The sequence below is a fragment of the Zootoca vivipara genome, chromosome 4 (genome assembly GCF_965207765.1).
Source record: "Zootoca vivipara chromosome 4, rZooViv2.hap1.1, whole genome shotgun sequence".
NCBI classification, from domain to species: Eukaryota; Metazoa; Chordata; class Lepidosauria; order Squamata; family Lacertidae; genus Zootoca; species Zootoca vivipara.
This window is the reverse complement of record NC_142587.1, coordinates 60,535,109-60,561,904: the sequence shown is the minus strand read 5'-3', so window position 1 is coordinate 60,561,904 and position 26,796 is coordinate 60,535,109. Positions and strand designations below refer to the sequence as shown.

General features: G+C 42.8%; 1 protein-coding gene across 2 annotated transcripts in view; it reads left to right on the top strand.

The window, feature by feature from the left end:
- The window catches only part of GBE1 (1,4-alpha-glucan branching enzyme 1), a 162,434-nt gene that overhangs the window by 99,764 nt on the left and 35,874 nt on the right, over positions 1–26,796 (top strand). For both annotated transcript variants that reach the window (XM_035114821.3, XM_035114820.3), the window contains exons 10-12: positions 400–498; positions 3,185–3,295; positions 4,019–4,190. In XM_035114821.3, coding sequence (XP_034970712.2) covers positions 400–498; positions 3,185–3,295; positions 4,019–4,190 — 382 coding nt within the window. The remainder of the gene's footprint in view (positions 1–399; positions 499–3,184; positions 3,296–4,018; positions 4,191–26,796) is intronic.

The window sequence follows — 26,796 nt, the reverse complement described above, 5'->3', positions numbered from 1 at the left end:
CATCTTGGTAGAACTAGTTGGATACTTTTATTTAATTTCCTGGTACCCTTCTCATGGAGATACTGGGTTAGTGCTATGCAGTTCTTAACAAGTAGGATTTAAAGTTTTACATGATTTACCCAGTAGTTATACCACAATCCAATTCCTGTACTTTATGGAAAATGAACCTATGGCACTCCATATGTTTTTGAAGTCTAACTCCCATCAACCCAAGCCAGCATTGCCAGTGGTCATGAATGCTGAATGTTGGAGTCCAGAAACATTTGGCAGACCACAGGTTCTTGCTTTTGTAGTTATTTCTCCAGCTCACCCCTCTTCCGGAAAGCTCTTTCAACTTTTGGTAAGGTTTTGCTGTTTGGACAATGATCTTTGATTTGTAATATTGCATTGTTTTTCAAGGAAGTATCTGGAATGCCTGCCCTTTGCTGTCCAATAACAGAAGGAGGAACTGGATTTGATTATCGATTGGCTATGGCAATTCCTGACAAATGGATTCAGGTCAGACTTTCTCTCTCTCTGCCTTCCTCTCTCAGCTCTAGCTCTGTTTCCTTTAACAAGATTAAATCTTTAGAGCATTTTCAGTGTCAGTTTAATCAGGGCTTCACATATCTTGTCTTGTCTTACTAAACTGCCATAATTTTAGGATAATCATTCAGTCCTCCCTTCCCTCAAATCCTCTGTTTCTGCTAGGATAACTAAGAGGGGGTGTTATCTTCTCTTGCTATATGTTTCACAAAAGTGACACTCCTGCGACATGTTGCTGTAATGTTTGATACCATGACAATTATTTATGGATTGAATTTTGATACGTACAAAATGAAGATTTAAAAACATATCTGGATCTTTGTTATGCACATCAGTAGGACAAGGATATGATGACACGTTAATTTTGTATTTATAAATATTGTGACATAATTACAGTTAGACAAACTTCTGTTTAAAGCCTGCCAAATTCCAGTAAAATAAAATACAGTTAAAATATGTAACAGTCTCTCCCTCCCCCCAATAATGGCATGCTGAATAAATCCAAACTCTGCTATAGGTTTTTTCTTAATAGAAAGAATGCTACTTAGCTGTTGTTTTTAATACCACCCTTCCTCCTAAAGGAGCTCAAGGCATCAAACAACAAAACAATAAAAAGCATGCAAATAATTTTGAAACATTTGCAAACAATCAAATATCCTCACAGCTAAATTTCAGGGTTGCTAAGAAGAATATCTATCAGCAATCAAATGCCTAAGTGAATGGGACTGTTTTTAAATTACACCGAAATGTTAATAACAATTATTACAAAAGGCACACAACAAGACTAATGTGAACTGAAAATACTAAGAGAAAAAAGTAACTAGTATGTGCACTTGACAGCTGCAAAAATAAAAGCAGGATCACCTTTTTCTGCACTTTGAGAGATGTCCACTACCATATTTTGTCCACTTTGAGAGATGTCCACTAGACGCACTTTTTTCCTCCTAAAAAGCAAGAGGAAATTCTGTGTGTCTTACGGAGCGAATGCATGGTCCATGGAGCCGAATGCTGAATTGCCCAGGGGCAAAAAGCAGATCGTGCTATTTTTAGAAAGAGCTAAAGGCTAACAAGAGGGAAAAAGAACCCGCTCAGCAGCTGATTGCAAGAGATCGGGGAGGGAGATAAGAGACACTAGCTCCCTTCCTGGCCCCACCCCCTTGCCCAGGCCTCCATTGTTGTGTTTCCCCAGCGACATGTGACTGGCTGATTAGATTATCTGTCTGGAAACTGTAGAAATGGCTCCCTTTCCTTTCCTAAAGAAGCTGCAGAACTGTGAGTGGATCCGCAAAAAAAACAGGATTTTTTCCCTTTGCAAGGTAAGCTCCACAACTCTGAGCTGATCTTCAAAAATGGAGCTTTCCCCCTTTGCAAAAAAAAGCTGCAGAACTGTGTGCTGATCCCCCCCAAAACAGGGCTTTTCCCATTTGCAAAAGAAGCTGCATAACTTTGAGCTGGTCCTAAAAAAACGGGGGAGCTTCAGCATAGTTCACTCTTTCAGCCGCCAGTCCCCCCCCCCCAAATAATAATAATAATAGTCTGGTAGAACAAATTTAACATTTTTGCAGTGTTTGATCCAGCTCACCTGAAGAAAAACTCTTTCTTAAGCTAATTGCTATGAACATGTTGGAATTGTGTGTCTGAGAAGCATCTTTCTTAGTCCCTTCATGAGCCATTTTTTCTCCAAAGTTATGTTCCCCTGATGATATTTGTTAATACATCTTGAACAGGGTAGGAAGGAAAGTGTACAAAGTATGAGTCCTGGCAATACAGGCATGTTCCGTAAGGTAGTGTATCTTTTGGTTCCCTTTTATGTGAACAGTCCTGAATGAAACACTATTTTTGTAAATTAAACAAGTGCTGCTAACAGCAAAAAACAGTTATACATCCTTGTTTTTTATGTGAGCATCCTATACTTACCTACCTACCTGCATAGAAGGTGAATCCTGTTCCTAATAAAAATGTAGCTTAATAAAGATTTGTTTGTATACCTGGTGCTCAATATTAAGCAAAAGAAAAAGATGGTATGCACATTTTTTTGTATTTTTGCACACAAGCTACTTTGTCACATAGATTAACAACATGAAAGTAAAGAATTCGCCTTTTCATTTTGACACGGTCTAATAGCAGATTAGCCTGTTTTGATATTAATTAATTTTTAACTTGCTCCAAGCATTTCCTATGCTGCATGCCAGACAGTAAAATACCCAGTGAAACACTACAGAAATAACTCTTCTTCTTTTAAGGTTCAGCAGTCATCAGAGGCTTATGCAGTATTGCATAATAAGGAACAGGAAGGTTTAGCAGTGAAATTGCTACATTTAGTCAACCATTAAAATGATGGCAAGTAGCCCTCATTGTTTTACAGAAGTATAGAGAAAATCAATTTAAATAACACTGACATGCATAGTTAATAATCAGACATTGGCAGCTGTTTTGGCAGAAAAGTAAAATATGGACTTTAAAATGCTACAGTATATTATGGAATTGAAAGAAGAATACCATTTGGGACATCAAAAAGTAGACTTTTACCATTTCAGTTCTTCTGAAAGACTCAGAATACGAATGTTAGCTTGACAATTCAGAGGGGGAAGCATGGAAAAAAGTGATACAGTGTAACAAACAACAGTAATTTTGAATGCTTCCTTTTTTAATTTTGCAGATAATTAAGGAGCTTAAGGATGAAGACTGGGATATGGGCAATATAGTGTTCACACTAACAAATAGGCGATACGGAGAGAAATACATTGCGTACGCAGAGAGTCATGACCAGGTACAAAGCTTGAGAAGAAAATTGAAATTCTGAGATATTGTTCAAAGACCTAGGGAAATTTTATGAAGAAGGGTAAAAAAATCTTGGTGAACACAGAAACGCAGGCATGTTTGTGGACGGGGAGGGAGGGAGAGAAGGGGAAGGAGGCAGCAGCCTCTTCTGCTAGCACTACCGTCCTCCGTTCTGTGGCTGGGGCAAGCTGTAGAGGTGGGTGCAGATGGTGCGGCTGGGAGAAGGGGAAGGGAAGGGGTGGAATGCTGGTTGGGTGCGAAGAGCAGATGGGGCAAGGTGGAGGGTGAGATTGAATAAGGGGGATGGGCGTGCAAAGTGGGGCATTAATTAATTGTGGGGAGGTACAGGAGAGAGCGTGATAGAGAGAAAAGGGGGGAAGAGGGTCATGGTGAGTACCAGAAGCTTTTTTCTAGGAAAAAATACAGCCATTGCTCTTCAGGGTTTTGTATTGCATGAGAGTCCCTTCCCTATTTATACATCAAGATCAAAGTAAGGAAGCTTTTCTGGCCAAAGGGCTTTATCTCTTCCATCCCTGGCAGGCAAAAATTGACAGGAGATCAGAGCTCATTTTCTAGCAGCACAGTTGCTAATGTTTAACTGTGTTGAGCAGCATGTTATTTTATTTGTACTAGAACATATATGTAATTTGTAGCTTGGGAACCAATGATACGCCGAAGATTTCTTTCCTCACCCCTTTATTTCTCAACGCAGGCTCTTGTTGGCGACAAGACCCTGGCGTTTCGGCTGATGGATGCAGAGATGTATGAGAACATGAGTGTCATCTCACCTTTTACCCCAGTTATTGATCGAGGAATACAGCTTCATAAAATGATTCGCCTCATAACTCATGCCATGGGAGGAGAGGGTTATCTCAACTTCATGGGTAAGTAACTCTGCATTTCAATTTGTGCCAAAAAAGAAAAGATGTTTTGTTGTGATATACAACACATGAGGTTGGATCCAGACCCATTGAAATCAACAGGACAAGTTAGTGAAGAATAACTGCTTTCAATATGACTGGAACATGATTGACTTCCAAGGGTGTATTTGTGTGATTGCACAGTAAATAAAACTCTTGATATCAATAGGGATCACTCCCAGCCAAGTGGTTGTAGGATTGCATTCTATGTCTTCTGGGTCTAACCTTTTGTCACTTTTGCCTTGCGGAAAAGTTAGCCGTAGAAAGGTTTTATGCTGTAGTCTAATTCATTGTTGATCAACAAAGCTGATTTACTATTTTCTGCAGCTGGGAAACCATTTAGGGTACTGCATGAAAGCTTCAGAGCACAGAGTTTTAGGCCTTGCTGTAGAATCAGCTGGAATTCTATCATTGCCCTGTTCAGGTAGGTTTACCTTGTCTCATCTACGCAAGTTGTCAAGTGGCTTTATCACCCGCCATCATTTTCCCTCCTCCACGCTGAGAACAATTTATGTATAAACACAACCACTGTTCCTTCAGGTGCTCAGTCAGCAATGGAGAATCAGTTCTGTTCCCTAAATAATCACAAATCATTGCCCCAAAGATGCAATAAAATGACTTTTGGCCTCTTCTCTTTTAGTTCATTCCCAGATCTCCCATCCCATTGGTTGGCCAACTGATGGTCATCCTTCCATAAGTGTCCAGATTACTGTTAGCCTACATACCAATTTCTGCACCCCAGTAGGTCCCAAACTGCCTCTTCAGTCTATTGACTGCTCCATGCTACAGTGCAACTGTTTTCCAAGAACCTTACTCTGCTGCACTGGATGCCACTGCCCTCGCAGCTTCTGCATTTCGTTTGTGGCTCCTGAAGCTAGCAAAGCATCTGCCATCCGTAATGATCTCTTGCTGTTGGAGCAATTTCAGAACTGCACCAATGGCCCTGTCCTCGGCCTGTACATACTATACCTCACCTCCCAGGATGCCCTGCCAGTGCTGTCCCCCACCCACTCACTGCCGCAAGAGGAGAGAAAGGAGTAAACCTGTTTTCAGCATTGGTGTTGCTCCTGTGAATGTTCTTAAGTATATTGAGGTGGTGTCTTGATTGTAGAAAAAGCACACAGATGGGCAGTCTTCCTTATTGAAATACAGTTTGTAGAATGCTGTAAATTATTTTAACAACAAAGCATGCTTACATTATTTTGTCACTGTATTGCAAGTACAATTGCAAATATGTTTACCATGTTTACCAGTAGTTTGTTTGTTTTTTGTGGTGTTAAGAGCCAGGAGGCCTTGGTAAAGATGGGATTCTGTGGTCTTATTTTATCTGAGGAACTGTAAGAATATTCATATAGTAATTACTTTGTGCTAGATCAGGCATAGGCAAACTCGGCCCTCCAGCTGTTTTGGGACTACAACTCCCATCATCCCTAGCTAACAGGACCAGTGGTCAGGGATGATGGGAATTGTAGTCCCAAAACAGCTGGAGGGCCAAGTTTGCCTATGCCTGGGCTAGATGTTTTCTTTTATGAATGATTAGCTTAATGAATAGCTTGGAGATTATTATTTTTTGTAGTCATACTTTATTGGTACTTCTAGAACACTGACAAATAAGTAGTGAAATAATATCAAAGCAATATTGTTTGATAGTAAAATATGTATCTTTCTCCCTTGCAGAAAAATAAAGATAATAAATTTATGTGCAGTTAGTTTGTATACAGAAATCAAAGTAAAGTAATTCCCATTGCACTACAACTTAGCAAACTTGAAGAGGAGATGTTTGGGAGAAGCGCCATTCTATAGAAAGTTTGACTACGATAGGCATTACTTAAGTGTCATTCATTCATAATGTTATTTGTATGCCACTCTTAAACACCCACACCCACACATCATGTTTAAAGTGACTTACAACAAAGTAAACAGGAATGTCTTTCAAAATCCAAAAGTGCAAAAACAATTTCATAATGTAATAAAACAATGGTGCAGTACAGGAAAAAAAAACACATACATTTCACTACTATAAATATAACAAAATTACATTAACAATTTGCAGCATCCAGTAGCAAAAATAATAGGGGAGCTTGACAGTTTCACCTGATGTTTCTGGCAGTCCCTCTCCTGTACCAAGTGTCTTCATCATCTCTTTGTCATAGGGACCAAATAAAATCCCTTATCTCAACACATCTATAAATTAGGCTTTAAATCAGTATTAAAGTAGTTATCATCCACCCACTGTTTGAATTTCATGTCCTGCTGTTCCTCCCTTCCTTCCCATTGCCCCCCTACCACCATCAGATAAGGCCAATTAATTTCTCTTAATGAATAAATGTATGTGTAAAAGAACTAATAATACTAATTGCAAATGGGCTGCAAAAATCATCCACCCCCCAAAAGCCTTGGCGAAGAGAAACATCTTCAGCTGGTATTGAAAGCCATGTAATGCAGATGTCTTTTAACTGATTTTAAAAAATATTGTATATTTTCATTGTTAACAATTCCATTGTTGGAATCTCATAATAAAGGCTGGGTAAGAAATCTATTAAAGCTAATCTAAATCTACCTGTAAATTTAGTGGGTCACATTCAGCCACAGGATGAGTGAAGCATCTCACTATAGCAGAAGTTCCATATGTACAAGTTCCCTTGTGTGGAGATAGGTAGAGAGAAGGAGAGAGGACAGGCAAGGGGTTCTTCCCACGACCCCATCATTGCAAGTTTTACAGTCAAGTGAAATCTACAATGGGTGAACCTGCAATAGGCAAACAGACCAGTTGATCCCTTCCCAACACCAATTGGTTTGATTGCACCATTGTTATCATTTGGCTCTGTTACATAGTTTATACATGCAAAGTAATTTTTATATTACCTTAAATTTTTTGTGACATGCTGAATAGCACACCAAAGTCATGTAATTTGCATGTTGATTTAGCACAGGCTGTGCCCAAAGTCCTTATTTACATGGTGAGGGTCTAAGCCTGAGACTTCAGCCATGCTGAAACTGTTCCAATTAGCAGAGTCTGAGGAGGCCCTCAAAAATGCAGTTTGTTACAGCAAGCTGGTTCACATGTAGTACTAAGCCATGGTTTATTCGATCATGCAAGCAAGGCCCAGCAGCTTAACCGTGGATTGTTAAACCCCCCCCCCCACACACACACACAAATGGTCTTAGTGTTACAAGTGAACTCAGACAGCTTCACACTACAAGTTTTTTACTGTCCTTGTTACTTTAATTTCCCTGCTTGCGGCTATTCTTTTCACCTAGATAAGAAAGAGAAAAATGTAAACAAAATCTTAACTGGTGGAGGAATATGCCAAATTCTCCTGTCTGCTTGAATTCATGCGTACTCCTCTACATTCCAACCCAGAGCTGCACATAGCGGGATGTGGGTCCTGGGGCATATAACACTGTCGGTCCACATTGCCTTCATCTCCTGCCTGCCTTTGCCACTCCATACTTTACATGGTGATGTTGACTGCCAGGGCTGTCTTAAGCATATGCAGCGCCGGGGTGCAAAGATCTGCCTGGCACCCCTTCTGGTTGCCCAGTCTCAGGCGTGCAGGAAGGCAGAGCCGGCCGCCTGCCTCAGCGTCTCGCTGGCTCGGTCGCCCCCGAACTCGTGGCGAACTGATGGGTGGGCTCTTCCTTGGACTCAACTCTCGGGCCCCAGACTCTCGGCCTGGTGCCCCTGAAAGCCTGGCGCCTGGGTGCCCTGCACCCCTAGCGCCTATGGGTAAGACGGCCCTGTTGACAGCAATTCCTCCCAGCTTACTCTGTTGTTGATAGGCAGCAACCTCTTCCTTCCATACTTCCCCCCTTTTCCCCATGGCTTTAGAGTATCCACTGACAGCAAGACCTTCCCTCCCTCGCCCTAAGAAGGGAGGAGAACCTAGCTAGGAGGGCAGGAGGTGGCAGGGCTGCCTAGGCACCATGGCTGCCGACTGTGGGAATCTGGTGTCAGGCATGGGGCACCTCAGAGTTGTGGATTGCCTTTCTTGCTTTGTCTAGAAATCCAGTACTATGAACCCCCAAAGGATGATCTGTTTTATTTGCTTTTGTAGATGATGGGGTGATAGAGACAGGTTGGCTTCTCAAACAAATAACTGTTTGTGAAAGCAATTCCATGCGGTGACAGGAGGCCCTGAATATCTAGCAATCTGTGCAGGGTTAACTATGAATTTTAGCGAGGACTTCTACTTCTTAGGAAATAAACATACATATTAAGCCCAAAATAGATATGGCCAACCCTGTTGCGCTTCCCCTGCTGGAAGCTAGATCATTTTCCTTAGTTTTATTCAGAGAAATCTATTGACTTGTGATGGATTACTATTACATGTGCAGTGTTAAAATGGTATGATAAATGGTATATTTTGCAAGGTAACAGATCTGTAGGAAGAAATGTTTAGCAATAGGAGTCCTAATGAATAATTTCATTCTCTCTGTACCTTGCAATAGCAGAAAATGCGACGGATTCATGCTGGGACTCGTTTCTCATGAAATCAATAGATTTTTAGTCTTGGCACATTTAAAATAAAAGGGGGCTGGGATTTTGCTGTCTGAACAGGTTATTAAGGAGCTGCAAACCACACACACACACACACACACACACACACATCATGTACATCTGCACAAACACAAAAATTATAGTATAGTATAGTATATAGCCTTCCCTAACATTTTCTGTGGCAAAAAGTAGTGAATTGAAACTTTGATTATAGATTTATAACACTCACTAGAATTAATTTGTCAGTATAAATACCATAGTTGAAACTTTTGCTTATATATAGGAAAGCAAGAAGCCTAAAGGAACTCCTAACATCTTGAGCAGTTAGAGAAATTGAGTACACTGGTGGAGTGTGTGTGTGTGTTACTGCATTTATGCATGAAATGAAGGACTAGATGCATTGTTTAGAGAATACTCAAACCTAAAGGATTGGGGTTCATAAAGACAGAAATGGAAGGAGTTTATAAATAAATCACGGAAACACTCTGTTACTAATTCAATTCAATTGCTCATGATGATTTGGAAAACCTGGGCCGCAATATATACGACAAAGGTTATCAAATGTGAGGGAATGTCTACAAAGGGCATGCTGCCAAAAATGCTAGCAATTTCAAATCAAAACAAGAGAAAGTTAAAGCTGACTTATGTCAGATATTATGAATAAATTGTCTCCCAGCTGCTTAATTCTTTTCACTGTGGGATGCATTGGGAGAGAAATGCATTTGTAGCTGCAGTGCTCAAGAGTGTTCTGCCAAGGTAGGAACCACACTTGGATGGATTTAGTATTGCTTTTACGCTTTATTGGTGTTTTTATTATTTCAGATTAAATTGTTCTAAAGAAGATTGCATAACTTAATAAGCTTAGTTAAAAAATCACTTTAGAGATTTGTGCTCTAAGCCAGGCATCCCCAAACCTCGGCCCTCCAGATGTTTTGGACTACAATTCCCATCTTCCCCGACCACTGGTCCTGTTAGCTAGGGATCATGGGAGTTGTAGGCCAAAACATCTGGAGGGCTGCAGTTTGGGGATGCCTGATCTAAGCTATCTTAAAAAAAATTAAATACACTTATTCTCAGAGTTTAAAAGTCCAACACAATGCAGAGTTGACTCAGACATGTTAAATTTAATGCTTGAAGCATAATTTTAGTGGTAGCAAATATGTGTGCTTTCTACTACCATCTACATATTGTTAACTGTTCTGCAAGACAGTAAAAATATTTAATCCATGTTGGCTGATAATGCAAACATATGCATATTTTCCTGGAAGGGATTCTCACTCAGTTTTTTGGTAAGCCCAGTCAATTGTCTGCAGGATTTGCAGCCCACTTTGAACAAACTGTTAACCAGAACCACTATTAGGATATTTTGTTAAGTGTAGGACAGTGTCCTCCATTACAGCTGTGATCGAAATTATTAAACCTACATTGCAAATTAAGCTTATTATCAAAATTTACATCCTTTCAGCTGTTTGCAATGAGCAAATCAAACAAAAGCAATTGAGATAGCTCAACACAACAGATGCTTCAAGTGGTTCCCTCAGATTCAGCTGAAAATGCAATTTATACTGGCTTCTCCAGGATGCTGGACTAGATGGGCCATTGGCCTGATCCAGCAGGCTCTGCTTATGTTCTTATGAACTTAAAACTTCTGATAAAGGTGATTTGACCCACAAAAAACTTACTGATGTTGGTATCTGAAGAAATTGTTTTTGAATGCCAGGGAACTTTGGTCAGATTAATTCCCCTAAGCCTTCTCCCCACAGCCTGCTTGCCCTCAAACTAATTTTCTGCCACTGAAAAACAGCACAGAGAGTCCTGACATGATTTTGATATCCATCACAGTGTTGGGTTGGGCAAAAAGGTTTAAAACACTCCACACAGCTCAGTACTACGTTGAGGATAAAAAATGCAACTCGTCTCTTTGGTCATTTGAAGAGTGGGGAAGGAACAATAGCCCTTTTACTCAGGACAGTGTATGGCCTGCATGTTCATGCAAACAATAATGTGGGGGGGGGGAGCCACACCTGCTGTCCATGTGACCAAAAGTGAATGCACCCCTTGAGCTGCATTCCCCCCCCCCCAACCCTTTCCTTTCTCTTATCTGACACCCCACAAAAAATTTGCTCTGATTTCCGAGAATTAATTCTCATTTGTTAATTCTGTATTTCAAACCAGTATTCCTCGGTTTGAAACCTATTGTGAATCAGTTCATAAATAAAAAAGGTGACCTTTTATTCATCTGATGAGAGGGCATTCCACAGGGTGGAAGTGTATTTGTGTTTGTGTGTGTACATGCCCTGTACATCTGTACATGCACTGTTTTACTTTCAGTCTCTAGCCACCTCCAAATGTTGAATTTTAACCTATTAGTCACAATGCATGTGATTGTTTTCCCCATCTGTGTGCAATAATGCCAAAACCTTTGCCTTGGGTATTATGTGGTTGGGAACTTCTACCTTTTGATTCCTCATTCATCCATTTTGGAAAGATTGGAGGTCTTTTTATTCTGTTTAGGATTTTGCCATCTTCATATCACCTGAAAACTTGCTCTTTACTCCATCACCAGAGCAGAGTTCTCAATGTGTCAATGAACCTGGGATTTGGTTCTACCACTTCAGACTGCAGGTGGGGACTCAAGTGATCTAATTTCAACATGTAGAAAATTACTACATAAGGAAAAGAAACAACCTAGAACCTTTCTTCCTTAAATGCTAGTTTTCCTCCTTTTTTTCTTTATATCGTATTTTTCTGGTATGAAAGAGCAATCAGGCATTTGAATTCCCGTCTACAGTCTAAAGTGATATGGGCTACATGCAGGTTTAACACCTCGTTGAAAACTATGCCATAATTGCACTAAAATAATTTTAAAAACACCAGTTCCAATGCAGGTCTTCAGGAGCACCCCACAATTTGTTTCCTTCTATAGTGTAAAGAATTCCAGTACAAATCTGCCACATTGTACTTATAAATTGTTTAGCACATTTAGGGTTGATAGTTGCTTTGTTCAGACAATGCTACACAAGGCAGACTGTATTTGCCATGTGGCAGAGTTATTTGTAGAAGGGAACACAGAGAAACTGCCAAAGTTGTTAAGTAAATGTGTTCTCTTAGCTTTTTTTTTATCCCACTAATTTCAACACAATTTTAGCAAGATTTTAAACCATGATATGGTCACTTAGCAAATGACAGTGGGCAGAAAGAAATATATGGTAGCTTTATATACTAAGTTACTAGCTAGTTAATCTTCTTCAATTTACCTATTTGCTGGTAGCTTTTTCTGTTCTTTTTTGGTATGGTATTTCTTTTGAACTCTTAAATGTTTGCTTTTCTCAACTGAGATTGTGATAATGGGAATCAGAGCCACCCAAAAATTACTTCAGTAAGAAGCAGTATAAATTACTTGTCCTCCCCGATTTTTAAACCATGATGAACTTATTTCTTGCGTTATTAAGATCTACACTGGCTTCTAATTTGTTTCCAGACATAATTCAAAGCAATGGTTTGGTGGGTACCAAACATTTAACAGACATTTTATTATCTTTTGAATCTTCCTGTCTTCTGAGGCCCTTCTCATTTATTTTCTTAAAGGTAAAGGGACCCCTGACCATTAGGTCCAGTTGTGACCGACTCTGGGGTTGCGGCTCTCATCTCGCATTATTTGCCGAGGGAGCCAGCATACAGCTTCCAGGTCATGTGGCCAGCATGACAAAGCCACTTCTGGCGAACCAGAGCAGCACATGGAAACAGCGCTTACCTTCGTGCTGTAGCGGTACCTATTTATCTACTTGCACTTTGACGTGCTTTCAAACTGCTAGGTTGGCAGGAGCTGGGACCGAGCAACGGGATCTCACCCGTTGTGGTGATTCGAACCACCAACTTTCTGATTGACAAGCCCTAGGCTCTGTGGTTTAACCCACAGAGCGCCACCTGCTTAGTGCTATGCTAAGTCCTGTTATTTGATGACTTTAACAGATGTAAGTCATATTTGATCTGTAGTTTGTTGCCATTGTTGCTGCTTCTTTATATAGCTTAATCGGCATTATAGGTGCCTGCTAAGGTGGCATGATAGTCCATTGTTGAGGGAATCAATATGTTTTAATAGAAATAGTGCTGTAGAGGCTCTTAAGATAGGCCTGGTTGTCATGGGCGTACCCAGCACGGGGCAGGTGAGGGCAGCTGCCCTTACCTAGAAGCAGGGCCGGCGGGGTTGGTGGGCAGAGGTGGAGGCGGAGCACAGCCCGGCGGAGCGCAGGTTCAGCGTTCCCGCCCGCCGCGCTGCGCCCTCCAGCTTCCCGAGAGGTGGCCGAGCTCCGTGCTACAGCCTGCCCTCGGCCTCCCTCCACCGCATGGTTTCCCCGCGGCCGGCAGGTGCGCCACTGACGCTGCCGCGCTCCTTGGGAGCTGGGCAGGAGCTGGGAGGGAGCGCGGCTGCTTCCGCCCCGGGCTTGCTGGTGGGGCCGTCGGCGCTGCGGCATCTCTGTAGTTGCCAGAGGCCGCGCTCCTGGACGCCTGCCCTCGGACTCCCTCCTCCGCATGGTTCACCTGCGGCCGCCAGGTGCGCCACCGGCGCTCCTGCACTCCTTGGGAGCTCGGCAGGAGCTGGGAGGGAGCGCGGCTGCTTCCGCCCCGGGCTTGCTGTCGGGGCTGTCGGCGTCTCTATAGTTGCCAGCGGCCACGCTCCTGGGTGCCTGCCCTCGGCCTCCCTCCTCCGCATGGTTCACCTGCGGCCGCAAGGTGCGCTGCTGGCGCTCCTGCACTCCTTGGGAGCTCGGCAGGAGCTGGGAGGGAGTGCGACTGCTTCCGCCCCGGGCTTGCTGGCGGGGCCGTCGGCGCTACAGCGCTGTCTGTTATTGCCAGCGGCCGTGCTCCTGGGCGCCTGCCCTCCACCGCGTGGTTCACACGCGGCTGCCAGGTGTGATGTCGCCGCGCCCGCCAGGAGTGCTGCTGCCGCCGCCGCGATCTTTAGCGATCGCTGGCACCCACGGAAGAGGAGGCCCCAAGCCTGATGTCCCGGCGGAGGGAGAAGAGAGAGTTGCCTCAGCGCTCACTTCCAGGCCGCCTCTGTCGGCGGAGAAGGCCGCCCGCCGCCTCTAGAAAGGCTTCCTCTTGAGGAGGAAGGCGCCGGGCAGGGAAGAGGAGGAGGAGGAGGCCGGGCTGGGATCTAGAAGGAGAGCCAGGCGCTGCGAGGATACGTTACTTTTATTATTTTCATTTTTATTCTTACGTCATCATCACCATCATCATCATTCTCCGTAGCCCCGCCCACGTTCCCACTTTGTGGCCCCTCCCCTCCCGTGCCTTGCCCCCCCCTAGTTTTGATCCTGGGTACGCCCCTGCTGGTTGTCATGATGAGGCAAGACAGATGGTGGCTTACTGGAACCCACCTTGCTTCTCCCTGGTTTTTTTTTTTTTTTTTAGCTTAGTGTGGTGTATCAGCTCAGCCAAGTTTTGGCTTAGCATGTGGTCCAAACCAGGCATCCAAGTTAAGCTCTCTCTTTATCCATGAGCTATAGTCAAGAAATGAGTTTTCATTTTAGGATGAAACACTTACCCACCTCAATCTGTGTGTGCTCTTCTACGCACGCATCACCAGAATACTCCCATTTGGCACAAAAAGATCAACACAAAGGGACATCTCACTTTCTTCCCATGCTGGGAACTCCCTCTGTCAACTATACTAACCTATCAGTAGCTATACCAGCCCTGGATAGAGCTTGAAGGGAATGAAAGAGGAAGGCATTGCCTATTAAATGTTTTCAGTTATCACCAGACTAGACCTATCCCTATAGTACTGTGCAACTAGGAACATTGACGTTCTGGAGTGGAACACAAGGTAAGAGAGCGGGTATTAAACTGAGGGAAATTGTTCCTCTTCAGTTGTCTTGCACAGGACACTGATTTATGCAATTTCAGCACTGTCTGTGTCTCATTTCTTGATGCTTCCGATTCATATAGCTAGTTTTTCTCTTTTCTTGAGATAAATAAATAACATCATTTTTCTCAGTCTGCGTAAAATTTAAGAGGTATCCAGATCTTAAAGGGGTAAATTTTGTCTTACTTAACACTGTATAGATGATATTTCATCATTTCAGCACTTCTTCCCCTTTTTATTGCTTGCAGTTACTGTTTGTATTAAGAAAGTAAAAAGAAAAAAGAAACAATGATTGTTTCTTTGTTCAATGAGCCATTAAATATGTAACAATCTAGAATATGTAATAAAAGCACTCTTACTGTAGTTAACTTGATTGCTATAAATTTATTCAAAATATTATCAGTTTATGTAATTATGGTGTACTTTAAAAGCTGTGTTTTATAAATCAGCTATTCCAAAGCATCTCATAAGGGGGAAAGCAGATTGCAATGAAATACATTTTATTGTGTATAAGCATTTTCTTTTTGAGGCTCTGAAGTGAGTCTTTATAACAAGTTTATAAAATGGTTTTGTATGCATTACTGACTTTGCTCATAATGGACGCTGAAGGGGGGAAAGCAATTTATTTCCTGTATTTCAAGCACAAAGCACTTTCCAAGGAAGGCTTCCAGCCTAGGTTTTGATCCCATCACAGATTTTTGTTCAGAAGCGGTATTTTTCGGATGCCTAACTTTTCATTTCTGTTGTGAGTGCTCTTACTAATCTCTTGAGATTCAAGGATAGAACTTGCTGTAGATACGTGCAAATAAAGCAAGGATACCACTATTCTCAGTCAGAGTCATAAAGGAAGATTTTGGAATAGGTGACAATAATCACACCATTTCTGGATTAAATAACCTGTATCTCTTTCATGTTTTACTGTGGAGGGGGTGAGAATGGGACCTGTGGCTCCCCAGAGCTCAAGCTTCCATCAGACCCAGCCAGCATGGCTAATGGCGTGGGATGATATGTTCTAAAAAGAATATCAGTCACTTGCTAATGCCAACAAGATTAACAGGATAATACCGTGTTTCTCCTAAAATAAGACACGTCTTATATTTATTTTTGTTCCCAAAAAACACACCACGGCTTATTTTCAGGGGATGTCTTTTTTTTTTTTGGTGTCTTTGCGGAGGGGGGAGAGACGGAGCGAGGCGAAACGGTGTGTGTGTGTGTGCACCTGGGTAAGGAAAAGGGGACTTCTCCCTCGCGCGCACGCACGCACAAGAGCACCAGAAGAGTGCTCTTCGCGCTGCACTGTGCTCCCCGAAGCGGCAGCACGAAGAGCCCGGTGAGAGGCAGCTGCGGCTGCAGGTGAAGCCCGGGATCTGCGTGGGCGACTGGGGGTGAACGCACTGAGCGCTGCGGCGGTAGCGAAGAGGCGCCCGATCAGCTGAGAAGCGGGCTGATCGGGCGCCTCTTCGCCACCGCCGCAGCGCTCAGTGCGTTCGCCCCCAGTCGCCCACGCAGATCCCGGGCTTCACCTGCAGCCGCAGCTGCCTCTCAACAGGCTCTCCGCGCTGCACTGTGCTCCCCGAAGCGGCAGCGCGAAGAGCCCGTTGAGAGGCAGCTGCGGCTGCAGGTGAAGCCCGGGATCTGCGTGGGCGACTGGGGGCGAACGCACTGAGCGCTGCGGCGGTGGCGAAGAGGCGCCCGATCAGCTGAGAAGCGGGCTGATCGGGCGCTTCTTCGCCACCGCCGCAGCGCTCAGTGCGTTCGCCCCCAGTCGCCCACGCAGATCCCGGGCTTCACCTGCAGCCGCAGCTGCCTCTCACCGGGCTCTTCGTGCTGCCGCTTCGGGGAGCACAGCGCAGCGCGAAGAGCCTGTTGAGAGGCAGCTGCGGCTGCAGGTGAAGCCCGGGATCTGCGTGGGCGACTGGGGGCGAACGCACTGAGCGCTGCGGCGGTAGCGAAGAGGCGCCCGATCAGCTGAGAAGCGGGCTGATCGGGCGCTTCTTCGCCACCGCCGCAGCGCTCAGTGCGTTCGCCCCCAGTCGCCCACGCAGATCCCGGGCTTCACCTGCAGCCGCAGCTGCCTCTCACCAGGCTCTTCGCGCTGCGCTGTGCTCCCCGAAGCGGCAGCGCAAAGAGCCTGTTGAGAGGCAGCTGCGGCTGCAGGTGAAGCCCGGGATCTGCGTGGGCGACTGGGGGCGAACGCACTGAGCGCTGCGGCGGTAGCGAAGAGGCGCCCGATCAGCTGAGAAGCGGGCTGATCGGGCGCTTCTTCGCCACCGCCGCAACGCTCAGTGCGTTCGCCCCCAGTCGCCCACGCAGATCCCGGGCTTCACCTGCAGCCGCAGCGGCCTCTCACCAGGCTCTTCGCGCTGCGCTGCGCTCCCTGAAGCGGCTCCCACCCCCGGCTTATTTTCGGGGGATGTCTTATATTTATACTACTACTTAAAAGCCTGGCATGGCTTATTTTTGAGGACCGTCTTATTTTAGGAGAAACACGGTATTAGTTATGCTTCCTCAGAGAAGTAAGGCTTACCAAGTCCAATCAGACTGGATCCTAAGTAATAGCTCAATATTAATCACATTTACATGGAACCTTGGTTTTTGAGCGTCTTGGAAGCCAAACGTTTCAGAACCCAAACGCCAAAAACCCGGAATTGCTTCCATTTTCGAATGCGCCTCGGAAGTCGAACGGCTTCCGCTGCGTGTTTTTCCATTTTCTCAATGGAAATTGCCAACAGCCCTTTGCACCTCATTTGTCAAATGTTTTGGAAGTCGAACAGTCTTCTGGAATGGATTTTGTTTGACAACCAAGGTTCTACTGTACTCAGAAGTATCTCCTATTGAATTCAGTCAGGCTTATTCCCAGGTAGTTTAGAATTGCATCCTAAAGAACTGAATGTCGCATTCTCTTCACATCAAATGTATTAATTTATTGGCCACTCTTAATTCTTTTGGATAAAGCAATGAAGTGAATTGATTTCTCCTCCCCGTATTTACACACTAGCATCACAAATGGCCTCAGGTGAAATGCTATACTCAGTTCCACCACTGCCCTGAGCAGCTTTGCATAATCAGCTGCATTTTTGACCTTATCTACTGGAGGCTTGCCATATTTGGAAGGTATGCCATGGTAACATCATAAAGAGTTGTCCTCTATTGATTGCTCTGGAGTTTGAAGGCCGGATTCATTTCCTTGTAAGCCTTAAGCCTTTCCTTCTTTCCTTCTCTCTGAAATTTCCAGTAGGCTTGACAGTAACCCCAAAGTGTGTGACAGAGTGACATTCCTAGTCACCATTCCAGTGACCTGATGTCTGCTGTCTCTGCCATTCCTTCCCTGCCCTCCTCAGTTAAATGTCATTCATCTTTATAGAATAACTTCCATTTACTCTAATCCTGATAAACAAAACAAATAGCAGGTTGCTGAATGAAGCCAGAGCAAGATGTTCTGGTCCTTCCTCCCTGACTAGTCACTAGGATGCAAAGGTAACCCAAAGATTACATACGGTGAGCCCACAAAGACTTTGGCCATCCCAGCTGTCATTACACCCAATGTGTTTTGAGTTTGCATGAGTTTGTCTTTAGGTGCAATTCCTGGAATGTAAACCTGACCTCCACACCGCTGTTAAATGCTTAGTGAAGAACAAGTGTTAAAAGAGTTAAGCAGCTCTTTTAAAGCCTAACGTAAGGTGGATGAAGTGGAAATGAAAAAAAGTATTCTGTGATTTGGCCCGATAAATCAAATTTTGCTTTATTGTTGTAGTAGTCTAAGCAGGAGTCAGCAATTTTGTCCTTGGTTAGCCTTCTTCCTCAAAACTGCTTTCTATTTGATATTTAGGAATTGTTCCTCACCAGCTGAGTATACCTTTTTAAAAGAAGGCCATTTTCCACAGTAACTTGATTGCTCCATGCTTGCCACTGCGCAGTTGTGTGTCTCTGTGTGTTTTAAAGGGAATACCGCAGCCAATGTGACAGTGCATGTTTTGCTTTTTTAGAATTTTAGAAGACAATTGTTCAAAACTGTTTTTCCCTCTAAGCAGGAAGGGGAAAGCAGAGAAATTATTATAGCCAAATTAATTTAAATGGAATCTGAATTTAATGCGAGGAAACTTATTTTATATTTGGGCCATCTGCTGCTTTGGCAAAACTTGGTAACTATTGGGCTTGTTGCCATCTTTATTGCTATAACTTTTTATAGCAGTTTCTTTTCATGAATAGAAGTTCACCTGGTAATTTTTCCTCCCACTTGCAAGAGAAAATATTGCCATTTGAACTTACAAAAAAGGATAATTTTATCCACAGCAGCAATTCTGATCAGAGCCATCCTTCCTACAAGTGAGTGTGTTTTTTATTCCCTCCCACTCTTGTTTCGTTCCTGTATTTATAGGGCAGTAGTTTTGCCTTTGTATGTTCTGTGCACACTCAAGTTGTTTTAATACAAAGCCATAAGTATGGGTTGCATGGCAATTACAAGATATTAAGCCTTTCAAATTTGTAGCAGACCACTGGTAAAGCATTTGATGTATTATCAAGTTAGAGCACCGTAATTTTGACCCACTTGAGAAATAGGGAAATATAAGGAGAGAGAGAAAGAGCATAAATTTAGGACTGACTAATAGCGACTCAAAAGAGAACTAAAATGAGATGTGGTAGATGATTATGATTCAACCATTAATTCGAAAAGTAAGAACATCTTTTAAGTGTGTGTGTGTGTGTGTGTGTGAGTGAGAGAGAGAGAGAGAGAGAGATCAAGACCGTATTTTTCGCTCCATAAGACGCACCTAGTTTTTAGAGGAGGAAAACAAGGAAGAAAATATTTTGCTTTCTTGAATTGTCCTAGGCATAGCAGCCAACTCCTAGAGGCCTAGGTGCCCCCCCCCCAAAAAAATTAAATACTTGAGGAAGCTTCTGCAAAGGGGGAAAGCTCAATTTTTTAAAAGAATCTGCTCAAAGTTTTTTTTTTTTGCAAATGGGAAAAGACCCATGGGGGGGGGGGTCAGCTCACACATGTCTCCCTCTGCAGACAACGATTGAGGCCCAGGCAAAGGGCTGGGTGGGGCGGGAAGGGAGGTAGCTCCCTTACCTACCTCCCCACTCTCTTGCAATCAGCTGCTGAGCGGGTCCTTTCAACACTCTCTTTCCCTCTTGTTAGCCTTTAGCTTTTTTTTTTTTTTAAAAAAAAAGCATGATCTGCCTTTCGCCCCTGGGCAATTTGGCTCCAGTGATCACGCATTTACTCCATAAGACGCACAGACATTTCCTCTTACTTTTTAGGAGGAAAAAAGTGTATCTTGTGGAGCGAAAAATACGGCAGTTTTTTTTAAAAGTTTCTTTATTTGCATGTAGCTGAGGTTGGCTTTTGGAGTGGCCCATGTAAACAGTTCCATATTCAAGCAATAGCACAGGATAGCATTGACCCGAAGCCCACAAAGAAGCATTGGGCAGGTTGTGTCTGTCCAATTATCTTGTTCATTCTCTCCCTTCAGACACAACCTGCCACCTGAATGTAGGAGGAGCTGTTTGTGGGGCTGACTGTGTGAGATCATTTGTTTTCCCTTTTACATTTCTATTCCATATTTCTCCCATTCTGGAATCCCATGAATTCCTAGCTGACGTCCTGAACACACCTTTGCCAAAACGTCCCCTTCTACCAATGTCCCTTCTCCACTTGCAAGGCCGGAGTGGTGGGGATAGAAAGCTGCACAGAGAGGGAAAGAAGATAGGGGGGGGGGTCTCTTGCTGCCCCTTCCGTTCTCTGGCATTTGGTGTGCTGCATGTAAGTGCAGTAAAGTAGGACAAAGTTACCCTGGGAAATGTGCTGTGGGAGCACGTTTTTGGATATGTGTTGTCTGTTTGTTCATTTCATTATTTCATTATTATTTTATCACATCTATATACCAATTTTACTTGAAGGAGCCGAAAGTCGCATGCATCATTCTCCCCTTCTTATTTTATCCTCACGGTAAGTGTCTGGCCCAAGGTCACCCTAAGTGAGAGCTAGAATGTGTCTTCCCAGTCCTGTTCCAGCATTCTAATTGCTACATCACCACCTCTTGGGGGGATATACCTATATCTGTACTGAAACAGGGTCTTAAAATGATAAAATAAGAAAATAAAACACTAGCACATGCTGGAAACGAAATTGTTCAGTAAATATTGTGAGTGTAGCAGATTAGGTACAAAACTCTGTTCCAAAACACATGGGCTAAATATACAATTTGCCCTAGTGACATTGGAGTTTGCTATTTGGGACCTTCCCTCAAACAGCTGTGTTAGGAAAACAAATGGGCCCAATTTTTCTTTTGTCTTTCTGTAGTGAACCTGATTACATGAAAAGTGGCAAATGGACTAATGTCACCTAACAGAACCGCATCGTGTGACTTATCAAAACCCTTTAATGCTCTTTCTTCAAAGCATTTCCTTGTCAAAGATATAGAAGGAAGAAGATAAAAGGGTTTGCATCATGTAAAAAGCATACACTCCACCAGAATTGCCTACAGAGACTGAACGCGATAACGTTCTGTTAGTCCTTATGTAAAATAGTTGATACAGTATCTCAATATCCTTGGCTGTCACTGTATGAATTTACCTTCCATTTCACCTCTTTTCCGACCCTTCTTTGCCCCCTTTTATCTCCCTGCTTCTAACTTGCTTCAAAGTTTTGTATTCCCTCTTGTCTTTCCAAGTAAGCATGCATAGCATGAGACGCTTGGATAAAGGTTCCTCCAATCCTGTTAAAATACTGGTATAGTGTTTTATCACATTCTTTTGTTTAAAAAAGGTAACATTGTGCACTCTTTGCTACTGCTTGGTTTTAAAACTACTGTACTGTATGTTGCAATTTTGTTTTTAAAGCTTTCATAGTTTAGGGTCCAAGGAGTTACATTAGGCCTGCTCAGAGCCTAGAAGTCTAGTGAGATTTTTCCCTTATGAGATTTTTCCTATTTCTTTTTTCCTGAGGCGCTTTGAGAGCATTTGTCAATTTGGGGAAGTCAAATATCATCCGGGACTCTTGAGAACAGGAACTACTACTAAGAAAGCTTACTTTTTCTTGACTGCTCATCAACTGTGATAAGTTGCAAACTCATTGAATGCATGAGCCTTCTCGCCTGGTTTTCTGGTGATTAATTCTAGCCATAATTATATGGATTGCTCATACTGTCTCCTGGAATTTTAGGCAGTGTCACAAGTGTTTGAAAGTGTTGCAACACTATAATAGTTGTTATACAGTGGTACCTCGGTTTACAGACACAATTGGTTCCGGAAGTCTGTACTTAACCTGAAGCGTACTTAACCTGAAGCGAACTTTCCCACTGAAAGTAATGGAAAGTGGATGAATCCGTTCCAGACAGGTCCGTGGAGTACTTAAACTCAAACCGAGGCATACTTAAACCGAGGTATGACTGTATTAAATATTAGAAGGGAAAATGTAGAAGAAGATGGGAATGAGAATTAAAAACAGTAAGTTAACTGGGCATCTTGTAAACTGATAAGCGTTTACCCTTGTTAATAATGGGAGCAGCTTTAGTTCACATATGTTTTAAAACACACAAATTTGCTCAACTTCTTTAAGCTATCTCTAACCCTCACTGGCAAGGGAAAAATGCATTTCAGGCCTTTAACTTCTACCTCGCTAAAAATCTCATGTTTGTTTTTTGTTTGGGTTTTTTTAAAAAAAAAAAGATGAAGAAAATATATTTCAGCTTCTCCTGTACTTTGTATTTACTGCTGAGTCATGTAAATTCCTGCAAATGGATGTGTTATACATTTTCACTGTGTGCTTAGGTTTTTATTCCTGAAATACATCTTGACAAGATGACACATTGAAAGGAATCAAATAGGATGTCCAGCTTCATCTGATATCCATGCAACATGGGTCATTTGTTTTGGTTATACATATTGTTTTGTTGCACTTATATTTAGAAATCTCATTACAGGCTCCTTTTATTGCCTTTTCAGATGGAGTAATACCTGTGGAGTGTAATTGCAGATAGACAATTTTCTGTCTCTGCAGTAGTTTTGAACTTCGTATTTGATAAAATTAAGATGCACTCAAAATATGGATTTAGTTCTTTGCACATTTCCCACAATCTCATTGTGCAGCCCATCCATATTGCAGCAGTCATCCTAAAGTAGTAGGATTGGTTTGGCCAAACATCTTTCCTTACTGTCAATATAAGCATTTGTTTTGTTTTTATCTGTGCTACTCTATACTATACAGATATGTCATCTAACTTTGAATATCCATGAAAAATTATTTAATGTTTGCCTTGTAAATTCTTTTGCTGAGAGGTAAGAGAATACAATAAAAATTTAAATGCCTTTCTGCTAAGGGCTGAAATTGATGTAGTTCTAGAAAAAGAATGCATCTCCTTCCAAAATGTAGGGGAGCTATATCTGGACAATTTTCATTTGCTCAGTAAGATAAATGTATTCATCAAATGCAAGAATTTTATAAAAGAAATGGAAAAAGAGTTCCCCCTTTACATTTTAAAAGGCATAGCATTCAGTCCAGAGCCTATTGTATATCGAATTGCAATATATACCTGAAGCTCCTGAGTTAGAGATGCTAACTGTTGACTTAAATGAAGGAAGACGTCCATGCATAGATTGCTTTGCCAGGAGAGTTTCATGAGTGCATCAAAGCTATGGGCCTTGAATATGGGTCATAGACAGTGTGCATTCTTTTCTTGCAGAACACATCAAGTTTCCTCCCTGAAATTTCCAGTTAAAAGGACTGGATCATGTGAAAGACACTAGCAAACTGTGTTCCCCAGTTCATGGTAGGTGGCAGGGATGATAGGAGTTGTCCAAAATATCTGGAGGGCAGTAGGTTGGAGAATGCTGGAGGGATAATACCAAATTAGATGGACAAAAAGTCTGGTCTGGTATCGGGAAGATTCACGTGTGTTTATTTTATTTATTACATTCAAATCTCAGCTTTCTTCCAAGGAGCTCAATACATGCTTCCTCCTCCCCATTTTATCCCCACAACAACCCTGTGAGGGAGGTTAGGTTAGTCTGGGAGTAAGTGACTGGCCCAAGCGCACCCAGTGAGCTTCATGACTGAGTGGGAGTTTGCTCTGTGCTCTTTACCTGTAAGATATTCCTGGAGTGATGCAGTTGCCAAGGCTAATGAAAATATATTTGACAATACTGAATATACACAAATGCTCTCTCCAGCAAGTTTTTTTTTAATATTTTTAATTACTAAACAGAGTAGTTTGTATCATAGACAAAGAGTGGCATTTTTAAATGGCATGTTAGTACTGACTCATTGGCAGTTTTTTTGCATTGATGCATTCTGGCTCACACTGTGTTTTTTTTTTAAAAAAATGATCAGGCTCTTTAATTTATGGGATGTACCAGTATGTACAAGATGACGGTTCTATGACTAGTACCACCCACATTACTTGATACTCATATATATTTGCCAGCCATGCTAAAGTCAACAACATGGGAGGGAAAAAAATGACAGCCATAACATTATCTGTGTCTATTCTTGCATGCCCGTTTGCACAAAAATGGATCTGCAGATACATTATGGCAGGGGTGTCAAACTCAAATTCATTGGGGGCCGCATCAGCAGTTTGGTCACCCTCAAAGGGCCGGTTGTATCTGTAGGACTATGTGTCCACTCTTTATTATCATAAATTATTGTCACTGCATTCAATTATTACTGTTTTTTGTAATAATGTAAGTAATAACTAACATAGTCAGAATAATGGCAAGTAGATATTCAAATGTACAATTATTGTACAATTTATTGAAAAATGATTTTTGGTAACTGCACTGGGTTGGTGGAGGCTCGCTAGGGTTTCATGCAGGAGCTTTGCAGAGCTACTGGTACCTGGAGATGCTGGGGTCCTTCTGCATGCAGGACAGATGTTCTGCCAGTGAGCCACCACCCTTCACCAAAGGGACTGGCTGAGGTTGACTCACTGGAGCTGTTCTCCGGGTTCCAGGGTTTAAGGGCCAGAAGTATAAAGCAGCATCCTATGTTTCTGAGGAGAGGGAGAGGGAGGGGAGGGGAGGGGAGGGGAGGAAGGCACTGCTGGGTGCTTTGTCTGTGCTTCAGCAGCAGCAGCAGCCGTTTCCAGGCGCTGAGCCGTGGCAGGAGGAGGAGGATTCAAAGTGCTACAGAGCACTGCTGCGTCGCAGAGGCTCGGGACTCTCCGTGCGGCGTTGCTGGCCGCTGACCCGGCAAGCTGCCTTCTCCTTCTCCTGCTGTGGCTCGGGGTGCTCCACGCAGCACTGCTCCGGCCGCCTTTCTACCCCTCCCCCAGGCCCCAGCTGTTTGTTGGCGCTTTGTTGGTGCGGCGCTTCAGCAGCAAGATCCCGCTGCTGGGTCCCGCTGGCTGGGGCGCTCGGCGGGCCACATGACGAGGTCTGGCGGGCCGGATTTGGCCCCCGGGCCTTGTGTTTGACACCCGTGCATTATGGCATCTTCTGTTACTGAACTCAGTGTGATCAAACACAAATTTCCATGATCAGAAGACAAAATAGTGGCTCTTTTACCATTTTCCATATGCAGCAGGATCCGAGTGAGGGTTGCACACAGGGGCCTGCAATTTTAAACCACCATCTAACTGAACCCATAAGGGAATCCTTAACTAAGATAATTAAAATAATAACTAAGATAATTATTTTAAAAAGTTATACCTTTTTGAAACATTGCTTAATTCGTGAGCTGTTGGTGCAGTATAAGCCAATGAATGTTTGCTCAAAAGGAAGTCCTGTTGTGTTCAATGGTGGCTATTTTCAAAACATTTGAAGTATCTTTGGGGGGAAGGATTGCCTGTAGCCCAGTAGTAGAGCAGATGTTTTAGGTGCAATCAACCCCCAGCATCTAAATAGTGCTGTGAAAGACTCCAGTTTGAAACTCTCTAGAAAGCCATTGTATTTCAGTATAGATGAGCTAGATGGACCAATTATCTGTCTCAATAATCCTGCCTTTTAAAAACAAGAATGTGCTTTAGATTTTCCCATGCTTTATTCTATGGTGCCTTTAATGTATGTTGTCCATTCATTATCATAAGTCACTTTGGGTTGCATTGGCCAAAAGAAGAAGAAGAAGAAGAGGAAGTGTCGAATAAGTTTTAATAGTATTAACGTAAGACCAGGGACTTAACGTGTAAATAGGATTGCAGCCTTAGTTATCAGTTGTGCTTTGTATTATGAACATTAATTGGTAGTGTTTCTCTCTTACCCCCTAGACTTGTAGAAATATAGTTTTAAATGTTTGTTTGAATGGTAATCATATTGAAATAGCATGTTTTCATTCAGCACTGGCATATCGCTTTAAATGTTTGTCAATTTATAAAGATTGAGCAGTGATTTCGAAGAATCTGGGACACATTCCAACTGCAAGCCTTACTCATTAAGGATTTTCCCATATCTTTATTAGTGAAGTTGGAATTAGAAATGAAATGCCTTTTGCAACTAACTGGCTTACCTCTGGCATGCTGCTGAATTGTGCGGAAGGAAAAAAATGCCCACAAAATATCTACCTAGTTTTGTTTTACATTTTAAAAGTCTTTATGAGTGTTCCTGCTACAGTAGTGTGGTGGAGAGAGGTTAACCTCTAGCAGGCAAGATAAATAAAGTAAATTATTTTCCTTAAAAGGTTTTTAAACGAGTCAGATACAGAGTGGTGGTGAAGGGAGAGGATGTATCTCTGGTCCCCAGTGATAGCGAGACACTACCCAAAACATGCCCTTGGCATCTGCAGAACCACAATCCATAAAGCACTACAGATTGCACTAGCTGGGACGGAAATCATGTCTTCCCTTTATCAGCAAGTAGCAGATGGCGTGCTTGGGAGAAATATGATTTCCCCACAACTGTCATACTATCTTGGGGAAAGTGGTTGGGATTCTCCACAAAGTCTATGCATTCTTCATGCAGTAAACTAATTTCCTTTAAAGGCCCTAAGGGGATTGAATTCTCCCTCCGTTTGGGAAACTTCCTGCATCCGGCGCAAGATGCATTTCTTTGCTCTCCCCCCTGACGCATTTTCTGTCATCATAGTCCTTTTAGACAGTGGTAAACTCTATTTATCAACAAGAATGTATCTCTTCTCCGTGTCAGCTTTGAAATAAGTGTGAAGTATTGCGGCATATAAAACGTTTGGATTTAGTAGTTGCTTCGTGTCTGAGGGTTTGGGGTGGGTTGCAACGGCATAAGAATCAGGATATAAATTATCC